Source organism: Musa acuminata, unplaced genomic scaffold, assembly GCF_036884655.1.
Source record: "Musa acuminata AAA Group cultivar baxijiao unplaced genomic scaffold, Cavendish_Baxijiao_AAA HiC_scaffold_1138, whole genome shotgun sequence".
Taxonomy (NCBI): Eukaryota; Viridiplantae; Streptophyta; class Magnoliopsida; order Zingiberales; family Musaceae; genus Musa; species Musa acuminata.
In genome coordinates, this window is record NW_027021350.1 from 4,281,066 (window position 1) to 4,295,318 (window position 14,253).

Here is a 14,253-nt window from a genome sequence, read left to right on the forward strand (position 1 = left end):
AATATTAATCTCTATTATTATTATTATTATTATTAAAATAAACTTCCTCCTTTCCGTACGTCTGCTTTCAACGCAGCTGTCCAAAGCGACAAACCAGTTTCGTACGGAAAGAAAAGATTAGGATGCTCTCCAAGTACCATAGCATCCGTCTACCATGAAGCGAATGCCATCCAACGGTTGATGCGTAGGACTTGCATCCGTGGAGAATCGAGATGTGAGAGTGTAAGAGAACAAATATACTAGCTTTTGAAGTGGATCTCTCACGTTTATTTTTTCGAAAAGGCCGTTGTGCGCTCGGTTCTGATGCCGCTGCTGCTTCCTTCCTAAGGAAGGAATAGCATCGTCGAAGCATCCCCCCTCCGGACACGAATTCCTCTTCCGCGGGATCCATCGATGGGGCACCCTCCTTTGTCGCTGCTTGCGGGGAACGGTCCCCAACTCCGGCTACCGAGCGCTGCGGAGGACCTGATCGAGCGGATCTGCCGGGAGAAGTCGCTACTCCCACCGGACCCCGTAGCGAGGAAGGCCCTCGCCGGCCTAGGGGAGGCCGCTGCCTTGGACATCCTGCGGAAGGTGTCCTCCCGCAGAATCAAGAATTTGTCCGCGCTGATCATGTACATGGCTAGCCGACCGAACGCCGCCCAGGCCTCCACCCATGCGAGCGCCTGCTTTCCCCATTCCCCGTCCTCTGGCCCTAATTCGGTTGCAGGTGGGAAACTACGTTTTCTTGCTTTAGTTTAAACAAAAAAATTCCTTTTTTCGTTAGAAAAGATAGAGCCTGTTTGTCTTTTACAAACTGGGCTTTGGGTCTTCGTTGAACTATCGACTACCGTTTCGCTTTTGCTTCCGTAGCAGAAGAACCACATGCGTGCACGCCAAGATTTGAGGGGAGTTTGCCATCGGGGCAGATGGCAAGTCCGCAGCTCGTGGCTTTGGGCAGGCTCGAATTTAGAAAGGCTTTCTTGATCCTTAGTTATATCGGAAGGTCAGTGATGGCGCTACTTTTGGTTTAATGTTCTTGATTTCCTGATAGCTCAAGGAAATGCTAAATGGCCATGTGGAGGTACATTAGGAGGTCCTGAGGTGATCTTTTGGGTTATGCAAGAAAGACAACGAGATACTTATTTTACCCTTTTCGGAAGATCAATTTTGAATACGAAATGTTTGTGAAGTATATAAAATCGAGTCATAGAGAACACTTCAATATTTTGAACATCCTACGCACCTTCGAGCCATAAATTGTCAAACTGTCTTTCTGCCTTTTCAGTTTCTGTAGCAACATGAGCAATCATTCGGCTCTAAGTTGCTTCTTGAAAGCACATCTGAATGCCATACGAATATGAACTTCTGATTTTTACCTGTGAATACGTTTTACCTGCAATTATATTCATCACCAGATATGTGGAAGCATTAAAGATTCTATTGTTTGAAATTTATTTTATTGTTGTCCGCATCATGTAACTTCATCTTGCAAACTTGGCAGATTAAATGCCAAGTTTTGCTGACTGCCTTGCGAGTTTAAATTCTCAATTTGCAATTTTGTCTCTGCGGTAGCCAATTTGTATATGTTCAAAGAAATGCTGTTATTTTGGTGTCAACACAGTGTTTCCCATACCAAACAAATATGGGCCTGATCCATCTGGTTTTTATTTGTTCTGGCACAGATTAAAATGTCATTGAGCATTCTTCCGAGTGTTGAATTGTCTGAATGAAGACTAGGGAGTGTATCATATATCTTTTGTCTTGCCTGGGCCCTTTGTGCAAGGGAGCATAAGTGAAGCAATCTATTAAAAGAAGAAAGCATTTTAGATGATACGTCCTTCCAATTCCTCTTGAAAATGGTCATGCAATGCCAAAAAGCTTGATGACCTGAGAGGCTGGGACACTTCCATGCTGAAACTTCAGTTGATACATTACCTGATCTGAAATTATCGATTCAGGTTTATTTATTAAGTAATGTTGAACTTTCCTCATCATTAACCCTTCTTGAGAGGAAAAAAGGGGGCGCATCTTATATCTAGGCTTTTGGAGTGCGGAGGAGCTTACTGGCTGATTAGCCTTTTGTTTTGTCCTCAATTTACAGCTAATTGTGGACAATGTCAACCATTAAGGTACAGACGTGCACAGACGAATTTTGCTCCTCATCATAAAAATTTATAATTTCCTGGTCAACCTTTCAGTTTATGACTTATGTGCTGGAAAGTGTTGCTGCACGATGAGTGATTATGTTTGGAGAAATAATAAAGTTGATGATTCCTTATTCGTACAAGGAATCTTCATTTTCTTTGTCATAGTGGGTGGGAAGATAACATTCTGTCATAAACTTGTTTTCATCATGCAATGTATGTCTGAGGATACCTAGATGAACAATTTGTAAATGGTAGGTCATTGAGGACCTGAAGCCCCTATAGCTGGTTGCATTGTGTTGGTTACAATTTTTAGTTCGTTCAGGATGGGAGTGGCACTTAGCAAGTTGAATACATCTGAAACAGTTTTGGCTTAACTAGCTGATACCGATTTTCTTTTGCTTTCCCAGGAATAAACTAGAAGAGATGATATCAGTTGATTTTATTGAGAAAATACAATTATGGCCGATGAAGCAATTCGAGTTGGAAGTTTGGAAAGAAGTTGGGTCTAAGTGCATTTCTGAGCTAGATAGGAGACAGGTAAAACTTACCATTCACAACTACTCTATAAAAATATAGTTGTTCTTAAGTTCATATTCACCAAAATAATTCCTCAATTTGGCACATTCTTTGAAATATCTTTTGAAAATATATTAGTAAAATGTAGGGAAAGTTTGAAGGGGGCCATCTTGATGAACTTCTTTAGTGGAATTGACTAATATAATTTAAGTGTTGGAGTTTCATATAGTTTGTTCTGTATTTGTTTTTTTGAAGTGTCTTAACCATTCTGGTTACTTCCATTGTTCATTTCCATAATTCTTTAAGAATCATTTGCCTTTAAAGCTTGAGACTTTTGAACCAGGAAATAACTTGTGCTTAATTTCTAATACTCCACGCCTGCCCTTGAAGCTTGAGACTTTTGTACTGGGAAATAATTTGGGAAAGATCTCAATGCTGGACCTATTCTCCTCAACCGAATTTGGTTTTTCAGAAAGAATTACGAGTTAGTACTAGTAGAATATTAGTGTGTTATGTGAAGGGATTAAAATATCAGCCTAACCGGTATGTTTTAAATGGTATTTTCTGCTACGACCAACGATTGGTATTAGACCATATTGTTTAATATTTTATGGTCTGGTACCAGTGGGTCTTCAATATTTTGTTGAGTTTCACTGGGTTCAGGTTGGTATACTGTTCACAACTGGCATTTAGATCCTTGATGTGAAGGAATAACATTCATGTTTGTCGTGTTGTCGCATGCATGAGAAAGCCTTCCATGTCTACACCTAATGATTTTTCTTTCTCTGGCTTGCAGAATATGGACTGGGATTCCGGTAAGGCTCATGTATACCATTGTCACGTTGACTTAGAGAGAAATTTTACATTTAAGGTATGTTACTAGTCTTTTTGGGTATGTAGAAGATTCAAATTCCCCATTCTGTTCTTTTATTCATTGAGCTAGGTTATGTTGTCAGCGGCACATGATTTACAGTATTGATCATTTGGCAATCGGAGTTCATTTAGCTTATTTGAGCTACTATTAGACTTCTTGAATCAATTTTTTGTCATGCCAGGGCTTTCAATTAGTATAAGTAATAGCTTCTGCTTTCCAAAACATCACCTTGTTATTGGATTTTAAATTCATAGTATTTTAAAATATGAACACAAAAAGAAAAGTTTATAGTGAGCTGGTTGCTTTGTGGGGAAAACAAGGATAAATTGACTAAACTGTGACAATACTACATATGTATGTATGCAAAATCTGTTGAGTACTGCCTTACTTACTGTTCAGTCAGATTTATCTTGTTTCATTCTTTTGTATAATAAGTTTGGAAAATATTTAGTTCAGAAGATGTGCTGGGCACATAACTCCTGATGAAGACAAGGACCTGTGTTGATACGAGTGGGAAAAAGAAAGTAAGTATTTAGGAGAATAACAATAGCATTCAACGGAAAAGGAGGTCTAAGTGAAAGTACAAAACTACCCCATCCCTAACAAAAAAAAAAGTCAGCCGATTTTTTTATTGGTGAAATATGCACCGTATTTTAAATTGTTGTTTATATTCTGCTCTTCATAACTGACATTCTCTTTGTCAAATTTCATGGTCGTCTTCTTCTCCTAATATTCAGAGATGGGATATGAATTCATGAGCACTCTAGTCTTTTTGTTTTGTATCACAAAATTTAGTTATGCAAGTACATGTTCAGGGTCCCTATCTTCAACTTCAGAGAACTCATCTGCAGCGGATCTTAGGTGATGACAATGTCTTGTTGGTAAAATTCACTGACGAAATGAGTGGAGAAAAAAGATCATCTTGTAGTTTTCAAATATCTAACTCAGTATACCACAAAGTTGCTGAAGAGGGGATTTTTGTGGGTTTACGATGGTATCAATTTTTTGGTAAGGTTATTTTCTTTAACTTTCTTTGTCATAATTCTTTGTTGCAGCTTAATGTTTGCGATAAGTCTGGTCTCATCAGTTTTGGGAGTGAGAGTGGATTGATAAATCTATACTTGCTTAATATTTTAGAACTTTCTAGTGATTTAACATGATTGCGACTGGCAATTATTTGATGCCTAAGGGTTATTTTGGAAAATAAAATAATCAAATTTGTAGTCTGCCTTTACTGATTTAATATGTTCTGACATATTTGGGAATGAGCTAACAATTGGTTTGTGCTTGATCAGCATTTGTATTTTTGGACTTGTTAGCTTTTCATCATTTGGTGTGAAAAGCTATGTTGAAAAGAAAGGTCTAATTCTCCCGTACATTATATTCAGTACCTTCTTATAATTGTGTTGCAAAAGATGCAATTAAGACTGAAGTATACTTCTAGCACTGAAAAATAAATGTAATTACGGATAGGAAAAGGATCCTAACTCTTGCATGCTTTAGTTTTGATTTATATGATGTTCTAGCCTTGGGTTCTAGTAATTTTGCATTTACATGGGTCTTCTTGTTCAATGGGACTTTTTGGGAAGTGATATAAGATACTTGAGTGCTTTCATAAAATACACATACCAATTAAAGAAAATGGATTAGGAATTGAAAATTAGCATGAGTGTTTCCATGAGATTTAAGCTGATTTCAGACCATTTGATATGCTTTATGATGCTTGTTCTGAGAAGTGATTTATTCTTATTACTCTTTTAAATACATAGAAATTGTCCAGTGAAGTGTTTTCCTGAATTTATGAGAATACATTTAAATGAGAACCTCAGATTGGATGCTGTAGTGCCATTGCTGAGTCACATCTCTAGTATCTTTCAGGTATTTGATGAAAGTATACAAAAAGTTTTTCCTGAAAAAATGATGTATCTGGCTTCTCATGCTATCTTTTGCCTTTTTTCATGGTACATTTGGTTTATGTATATTTAAATAGTGCTTCAATATTTTCTATGTCCATTTTAATTGAACTCTTTGTTCGAAGGGGCAAACAGTCATCTTTTCTTCTGGTCAGGGGTTGGGCTGTTAGATTCTATTGGGCTGTCCTGAAGTTGATCAGACCAACCAGAGCTCAACTGTGTAAGACATGGACTGCTGTTTTGCCCGGACCGGTACAAAATGGGCAGTTGTACCCATCCATTGAACCAGTACAGAGACTACCCCTGATTTGGGCGGTCCAGTCCGACCAATAAAAAAAAAGAAAAAATCTATCTCACTGGTTTAGGTCTTGTGTTTGTGAGCCCTCTTCCCCATACACACACAGCCTGTGAGCCTTTGCTGCCATCCATCGCTTGTTGTCAATTTTGGGTAGGATTCTTTCTCTTCTTCTCTTCCTCCTCCTTTTCCTTTTCTTTGTTCGTCCACCTCCTCCTCTTCTTCCTCCTCTTGGTTCACCAGGTCCTCTTCTTCCTTCCTCCTCCTTTCTCCTCTTGCTCCATTGCCTCCTTTTGTTCTTTTGTCTTCTTCCTCCTCCCGCCTTTTCTTCCTCCACCATCTTCTCTTCTTCCTTCTCCTTCCTCTTCCTCTTCCTCTTCCTCCACTGCCATTTGATCCTTCCTGTTCTTCTTCTTCTTCTTCTTCTTCTTCTTCTTCTTCTCCCTCTTTGAGTCTTCAATACGTACCGGTGTGTCATACCGACTGGTACATACCAGTCTGGTCTGGTACTGATATGCCTGGTCGGTGAGAGATGACAAACCTTAGTAAACCTGTACAACAAATCAGTTCAGATGGTTTGGTTGGTTTGAATTGTCAAGTAACAATTTGATTTTACACTATCCTTGAGGAAAAAGGGTTCGCACTGAGCCTTGAACATTACAGAAATTGTGCTTGCCCAATCCAGATGCAAGACACCAGTTAGTTGAACCTTCCTAACCTTCTCTGTGCTTATCATACAAGTTAGGAAACTGAGTTTTATGGTTTCAGACTTTCAGTTCAGCTTTTTTCATATTCTCTCTTCTACAATTCTTTCTGACAAATATGATCTTTTTTCCTGTTCATCATTGTCATTGCTCCCGCTCCCAGATGCAAGACACTAGCTGGTTGAGCTTTCCTAAGCTGCTCAGCGCATATAGGACAAGTTAGACAAGTGTGGTCACTAAGGAGTTTTATGGTTTTGGACTTTCATTTTGTCTACTTTCATTCCTTACTCTTCAACAATTCTTCCTAACTAATAGGATTTTATTTCCTATTTGTCATTGTCATTGCTCCCAGAAATCGGAGAAAAATCGAATTATCACTATGACACTGCAGACCATATTGTTGTGGAATTATCTATTGTTGTTACTTTGTTTACTATTTATGTCCTTTGTTGGTTATCTTAAGAGTTAATTGCTAAGTCCATTTTCTACTCAAGTCCTGCAGTTTCTTATGGTGTTTTTTAAGCATGCTCCTTAAAGCCATGGAAAAATTCTTACTGTTATAAATCAAAATGCTTTCTGACCTGTCTTCTTTTGTGTGATCAGTTTTCAAGGATGGTGGCAAAGAGAAGAAGAAAAGCCCAACTAGCTCTCCTGTAAAATGCTATTTTGTTCGCATGGAATCCAATTGGGGTGTGGACCAGGAAAAAGCTTATATTTTATCTGACAAGTTTATACATGAAGCAAGAACTGTTTTCATGCACATTCATACAGTTTCAAGTTTGTCCAAATACATGGCCAGGTTGAACTTTCTGCTGGATATGTAATGTCTTTCTGCACATTGTATGTCTAGTTTGTGGGCATAGCCAACTATGTTGAACATTGTCTGTTTTTTATGGCGATACAGTTGTTAGCATATGGTGTCATTAGTTGAATAGAACATAAATGCAGGTTTTCTTTGATCTTGTCCAAGACCATCAAGTTAGATATCGATCTTTCATCTATTCATGTGGAAGTGATTGACGACATACCTTGTGTGGTATACTTATGTTTCATTGGAAGATTTTTAATCAAATTTCAATCTGTTGCCTATGTCCTGATTCTGTGGCTTATTTGGATAGTGCTCTTTCATTCTTGTAGGATGACAATGGAAACATCTTATGTGGTGAAAATGGTGATCCAATGATCCATACAGATGGAACTGGATTTATTTCAGAAGACTTGGCTATGAAATGCCCCCAGCATATCTATAGAGGGAAATGTTCGATACCAACAGATATCCAGGTTTTTGATAGCTTAATTTTCCCTTTCAGCTTGATATGTTTCTCTGTGATATGTGCCGATGTTGATTGCTATTCTTCTGTAACTCCTCCATGTACTTATGAATTACGATGACCTCCTTGAATATCATTGTGCATTCATTTTCTTTGTATTTAACTATTAAAAGATGATTGCATTATTTCACAGTGAATTGGTTTGTGGAGCTTGCATTATCATACTAGATTACTTTATCAAGTGTCAGGAAAAAAAAAAAGTCATTCTATCATACATTTATCTATGAATCGTTTGTTTTAAGCATCAAGATAGATGTCCATGAATGACAGAGGTTGCGTGACATGGGCTAGCCGCCTCAAGCCTTGTTCCCTGAGGGAAAACAGAAAAAGAAACAATAAGGATCCATAATAAATTTCATCATTAGTCTGGTCTGCTGCACTGACATTAGAAATTTCATGTATACGTACGGCACCTGACTTTAATTAGAAAAGCGTAGCACATGCTGTAATAACCAATTATGTAACATTAGAAATCTGATTTAGATATGAAAACAAAGTTCTAAGAATCTTGACCAATATTGATCTAAAATTTGCTACAGAAAAGGTTGACCTTGCAACTCTACTAGATTTTGATGTTGGGGTGGTAGATGGGTTTGTGCCTTGTATTATGCAGAAATCTGTGGATTCTGTCCACGTAGGAGTCAAACAATATGAACTGTAACATGATACGCAGATTGCAAAGATGACCCTCTTCCTGGCTGTCACCCTGTTCTTTCTCCAGTGTTGCGGTTGACCTGATATGGGGCAAGATCTTTTAGGTTTTATCATGAGAAACTTCAGAATCAGTAGGTTTTCATTGGAAGCACCATGACTTAAGTGGCACTTAGTTGGATTCAATCTGTCCCGGATAATTGTGTCTGGTTTGCATTTGGTTTCATCTGCCAATTTTTGTATCCCCCCATTCTGATTGACTTTCAGGCATACGTGGATTGATCTCTGATGATTTCTGGTTGTATTAAGTATTAACCAACTGCCATACAAAATACTTGTAGCATGTACATTCCATGTTTCATGTATTGCAATGCTGTTTATGTAATTTAGGCTAGAGTTCAATTTCATGCATCTCATAGAGACTATTAAGGTAGTTGAAATAAATAATAGACCAAGTAATTGAGGGCTGCTGTATCAGTTATAATTTACTTCACTGATGTTTTCTTGATATAAGAAATAAAAATGTCTTATCATTTAGCACATATGCATGAAGTAGGTAAAATATTGATAGTGCTGAAAGTGCTAGCATGTTAAGGTATACGACAATATGGACAAATAAAATTAACTATCATTGACCATGGAAATATCAACTAAAAATTTGGGCCAAAACTGTATGGATTTAAATTGCTCTAGTTCAAGTCTTCCTATGGCTTTTGCTTCCCCGAGATCAGGATCACATATTCTGCTAGAAGAATTAGTTTGTAATTATCTAAATGCTTTGCTTGAATATAAGCTCAATGCTATGAGGCTCTCTTAAAAAGAAAAAATATAACATCTAGGAGGGATATTCATCAAATGTATTGAATTTTATGTCATATATGTTGCGATTATTGTCACGACCCGAGTCTGATGAGCCAACTGGCCAATAACTCTATTTTGGTCCTTTAACCACGGACCAAAAGCGAGAGTTAATGTAGTACACTCATTAGCCCTATATAAGCTAATCATACACATTGCCCACTTCCGATGTGGGACTAATGTGATGTTACAATATCCCCAACTCAATTAGCTTGACGTTCTCGTCAAGGCTCGACATAACTCAGATCAAACCCTAGCATAGTGCATGTGAGGTTTAACTCAGTGGTGGCTCGGCTCCGATACCAAATGTCACGACCCGAGTCTGATGAGCCAACTGGCCAATAACTCCATTTTGGTCCTTCAACCACGGACCAAAAACGAGAGTTAACGTAGTACACTCATCAGCCCCATATAAGCTAATCATACACATTACCCACTTCCGATGTGGGACTAATTGGATGTTACAATATCCCCAACTCAATTAGCTTGACATCTTCGTCAAGGCCCGACATAACCCAGATCGAACCCTAGCATAGTGCATGTGAGGTTTAACTCAGTGGTGGCTCCACGCCGTGATGAGTTCTCGACTCCATCCACGGGTAGCCCTTTCCTACTCGAGCCCTCTCACCCTGCCCAAATGCAACCACGGACCAAATTGCTTAAGCGGGAGTTAACGTAGTATACTCATCAGCCCCATATAAGCTAATCATACACATTGCCCACTTCCGATGTGGGACTAATGGGATGTTACAATTATGTTGTTATACTCTACTGTTTTCTTTTTTAGATTCGAGTCACTTGAAATAATAGGAAACAAAAAAACAGTGGCCAGCATGCTTTGAGGGTTCACTTATATGGTGACACTTAAATGGTTTTTAGCATATGTTGGCTGGGTGGTATTGCCTTCGTGTACAGTTATGCATTATATCACATTCAATTCTTGTTGGGTCTCCAATATAAATATCTGATGTAAGGCATTGTTTTGTTAAAAGTTTTACATACTAATGATTATTTGATTTGCTTACCAATAGAAACTTTGCTTATTAGCCTTTTTTATGTTTCATTAACTAATAAGTTTTCAGCTTTTGTTTGGATTACAGTAAGAAAATTTCATTTTCATGATTCCACCTTCCTATTCTTATTTACAACAACAAAACCATAAGCCATATGTTTAGTTAAATTCAGAATTATTTCTATTAAAGTCTTTTTAGGTCTTCCTTTACCTTTCCTCGTATTACTAACATTAATCATTTCATCTTTTCTGACTACCGCATTCGGATGTCTCCTAAGCATATGCCCATATCATCTTAAACAATTTGCTCTCATCTTATCCTCTATCGAAGCGATACCTAGTTATTCACAAATAAAAATATTATTTTTCCTATCTTTCCTAGTAACTTTATATATCCATATCAACATTTTCATCTCAGCAACACAAACCTTTTGTATATATTGTTTTTTAATTGTCGAACATTCAGATCCATAAAGTATTGTTGGTCTCACAATCGTGTTATAAAATTTTTCTTTTGATCTCAAAGGTCTCTGAGGATTATACAAGACTTCTAACGCGCTATCACGACCTTAGCTGGAATTGCCTAAGGCATGAGGCACCCTTGCGGCCAAGACGCGGATTTAGCTTGTGTTGCCTAAGTCGTGAGGCACCCTTGTGTCACGGACAAACTTCTAAACAGGATGTTTGATGTAATGCTTATGTATGTCCGTGTCTTTTGATATGTCCATGCTTTGTACAACATGTAGAGGGACAACCGAAGGCTTAATAGTCCCATTTTAGTTAGGTTGGTAGCCGCTTTAGGCTTATAAATAAAGGTTGTGTCATGTGGACACGTGTGAGAGATTTTCGGTCTATAATGGACCATTTTACCCTTTGTTGTGCAACTGTTCAGAGCTTGTAAAGTCTGTTTGTAATTTGCATTGTCTATGAAGTGTTTTAGGAAATATTTGCTTGTGGATCCCGAGTGAGGCGTTCTTTCTAACCCGTTCTCTCTTTTGTTGGTCCTAAGGGATAATGGGAGGCTTCGGGGAGGCTGACCTTTACGGACGTACACGCAAGGGTGCTGCACGACTTAGGCAAAACCAGCTAAGTCCGTGACAGATGGTATCAAAGCGGGACAAGTACTCATAGAAACACTTAGCATGCAAATGTGGGGGACTTAGCGGGACTGCGTTGAGGGCAGTCAGCACACGCGCGATCGTTTGGCGGGGGGGGGGGGGGAAACGGGCATGGAGATGTAGGGAAAAGGAGTCGTTCGGAGGAGCGGACATCTGAGATTGACATTCAGAGGAATGGCCAACCCTTCGCGCAAGAGGCACCACGAGAACAGGCAAGCCTGGAAGAATGCGGAGCGCACAAAGGTTGGGATGGTTGAGTTTGAGCTACGACTCAACGTTGATAACTATACTTGATGGTGCTCAAGGCAAGCGAGACGCTTGGTAAAGGATGAGACCATGCAAGGTGGAATGAGTTGCTCAGCGACCGTAAGAGTTGTGCAAAGCTCACAGAGGTGAGGGGAATTGCTAACTCAAAGAATTCAGTACTCATACATGGGCTTGTATGTGGATGATGGAATGTTCGCGGCCATCCCAAGGCGACCGAAACTCGGCGCCATAGAGCATTGAAACTTTCTCTTCGGCATGTAAAGGATACGTCCGTAGGAGGTTGAAGTGTGCAACGAGTTCAGCATGTTGCTAGGCCTTGAGTGGTGCAGCGGGGGCTGTATTGACGTGGAGTCGCAATCTAGCAAGTGCGTTTGCAAGAGGCAGAACAATGCACAGTTTGTTCAGCAGATCGGAGTAGTCCAAGGGGATGGTGGTCTCCGAGACGAAGAGAGATGTTGCTCCAATGAGACAGTTATCCAAGAGGGATAAGTCTCGGCTCTCCAAAGGGAGAATCATGTGGGACGGACCTCACAAGTTGAGGAGTACCTCAACAAACAACAACTCCACGAAGCTCAATGGAATGAGCAAGCGGCGAGGAGTCGTCGCATGATCTCGCTCGAGAGAATGCATTGGTAGATGCATTGTGAGATCAAGTGGGGGAGCGACCCAAAGCAACACAAATGAAGGCACATTTGGAGTCGATATGAGATCGGACTCAAGGGAGGGCTGACCCATGGAATGGTGGGCGCGAGGGCCACCATCAACTCAATGCAAAAACGAGGAGCAGAGCAACTTGGGTGTAACTTGGCAAAGTACCCAAGCCGCATGAAGGGAGCCAGTATAGAAGATGGAACATGGAGCGGAGGCACAGTGCTTTCCTTGGACAGAGGTCAAGGACATGAACTCTTATAGAAGCAAGAGTACGATCATGTTGTTCTATGGGTCCTTCATTCTGACGGAGCGGACTCATCTTGCATGGTGCCAAAGACGAAGGGAGCTTCTGGGCACATGCACCTTATCTCGGAAAAGCATGTGATGGAGGAACTAAGGCGACTCAAATTTGCGGAGGCGAAGTTGGGTTCAGAAGGCCTTAGCACGGGGCAAGAGGACGCAGAGGCGGGTACTCTTGAAGAATATGCCACAGTGTTGCCATTCAAGTTGCCATGAAGGAAGCGGTGCGCAGTGAAGATTGTGCTGGTAGGGGCAGGGCCCAGGATCCAGACAATGGTGCACGAATTGCAGTGAAGTCGGGGGACTTCGGGAGCTACTAGGCGACGGACTGTCCTAGAACGGTGCTTCATCTAGGTGTGACCCAAGAGTGGGTGGATGAAGGTCGATTGCCAAAGGAGCGAACAAAATCGAAGGTGGAAGAGACCCTGCGATGTATTGGTAGAGGCCACACATGGAAGGACCACAATTCGAGTTCATCCCACATGGATCAGATTGCAATAGAGATGTCACCAGGAGGCGACATAGTGCAGCGGATCGTGGTGGAACAGTTCATGGCAATGCGATACACACGATATAGTCCCGTGAGGGACTAGATCATACGGAGGCATGATCGGGAGCTACTGGAAGCTCCACTTCGGTGAACAAACACGACGGCAAGAAGGGCTGTGGATTCAAGGAGTGAAGGCCATGGTACCGCAGAGGCGGGTCTTCCGTGCGTGCATCGAATTTTGCATCGGATGAAAGCCTTGGTCATCAGCATATGGGGGTTGTGTTCCACCAAGGGAAAAGTTCGAATGCAAGTACCAGTGAGTCCCATGGGAGGGACTTGATTATACAGAGGTATGATCGAAGTAGCTGGAGAGTTGGACTACTCCAGAGCTCATATTCGCTTAAGGGTGCCCGACAAGTCAGAGGACAAGGTCGAGTAAGCGAACGTTGCTACCAAGGAAGCTAAGGAGAACAGAATCGGTGCAAACCCTACAATATGATGGCAGAGGCCATGCAAGAGAGTTGCAGTCTGTCTTTCCATCGACCAAAGGGAGCTGTTTGGATAATACAGAGGTGTTGAAGCAGGGGGTCGAAAGGGGTGAGGACGCGACGACGAGTCCAGAGGGACTTAACTACCCAAAATCAAGCATCAGTTAGAATGGAGCTGGACTCAGAGGAGTGCCACAGAGACATATCTACTGATCATGAAGAAAAGGGATGCAGATGCGAGGCGACGGATAGTAGGGCCATGGGCATGGCAGCGCCATGGTACCATAGAGGCGGGACTTCCGTGAAAGTCATTGATCCCTTACTCTCATGGAGGGAGAGCGCTTGGTCGTGAAAGGGGCCGAGGAGGTGGAGCATGCAGAGGCAAACTCCAAGTATCGAGACAAGGCTGAAGGGCAGAGGTCAAGGAACTTCGTAAGACCGGTGTCAATGAGTTTCTTATCAAGATAGCCAAAAGTGAAGGACTTCGGGTCATGCAAGAGTGCATAACCAAGGAACGAAGCAGGCAGTACGCGGTATTGTACCTTTGCTACTCAGTGGAGTAGGCGGTAGGGTTGATGGAGAAGACGGTACAATCCCAGAGGCGACCAAACCTATGAGAGAATCACTCTAAGTTGGGGTGAAAACTTCCCGCATTC

At 40.9% G+C, this 14,253-nt stretch overlaps 1 protein-coding gene across 5 annotated transcripts in view; it reads left to right on the forward strand.

The window, feature by feature from the left end:
• The first annotated feature begins 307 nt into the window (after positions 1-307).
• The window catches only part of LOC135586651 (probable RNA-dependent RNA polymerase 5), a 34,221-nt gene continuing 20,275 nt past the window's right edge, over positions 308-14,253 (forward strand). For 2 of the 5 annotated variants that reach the window (XR_010512644.1, XM_065179045.1), the window contains exons 1-8: positions 308-709; positions 853-985; positions 2,537-2,666; positions 3,442-3,516; positions 4,335-4,527; positions 7,035-7,230; positions 7,380-7,467; positions 7,569-7,712. Coding sequence is in view for 4 of the 5 variants with exons in the window: in XM_065179045.1 (XP_065035117.1) it covers positions 394-709; positions 853-985; positions 2,537-2,666; positions 3,442-3,516; positions 4,335-4,527; positions 7,035-7,230; positions 7,380-7,467; positions 7,569-7,712 (1,275 nt within the window). In the remaining variant the exon portion in view is untranslated. Of the gene's footprint in view, positions 710-850; positions 986-2,536; positions 2,667-3,441; positions 3,517-4,334; positions 4,528-7,034; positions 7,231-7,379; positions 7,468-7,568; positions 7,713-14,253 lie in introns of those variants that run through there. The other 3 variants (XM_065179043.1, XM_065179044.1, XM_065179047.1) reach the window with 3 other exon arrangements.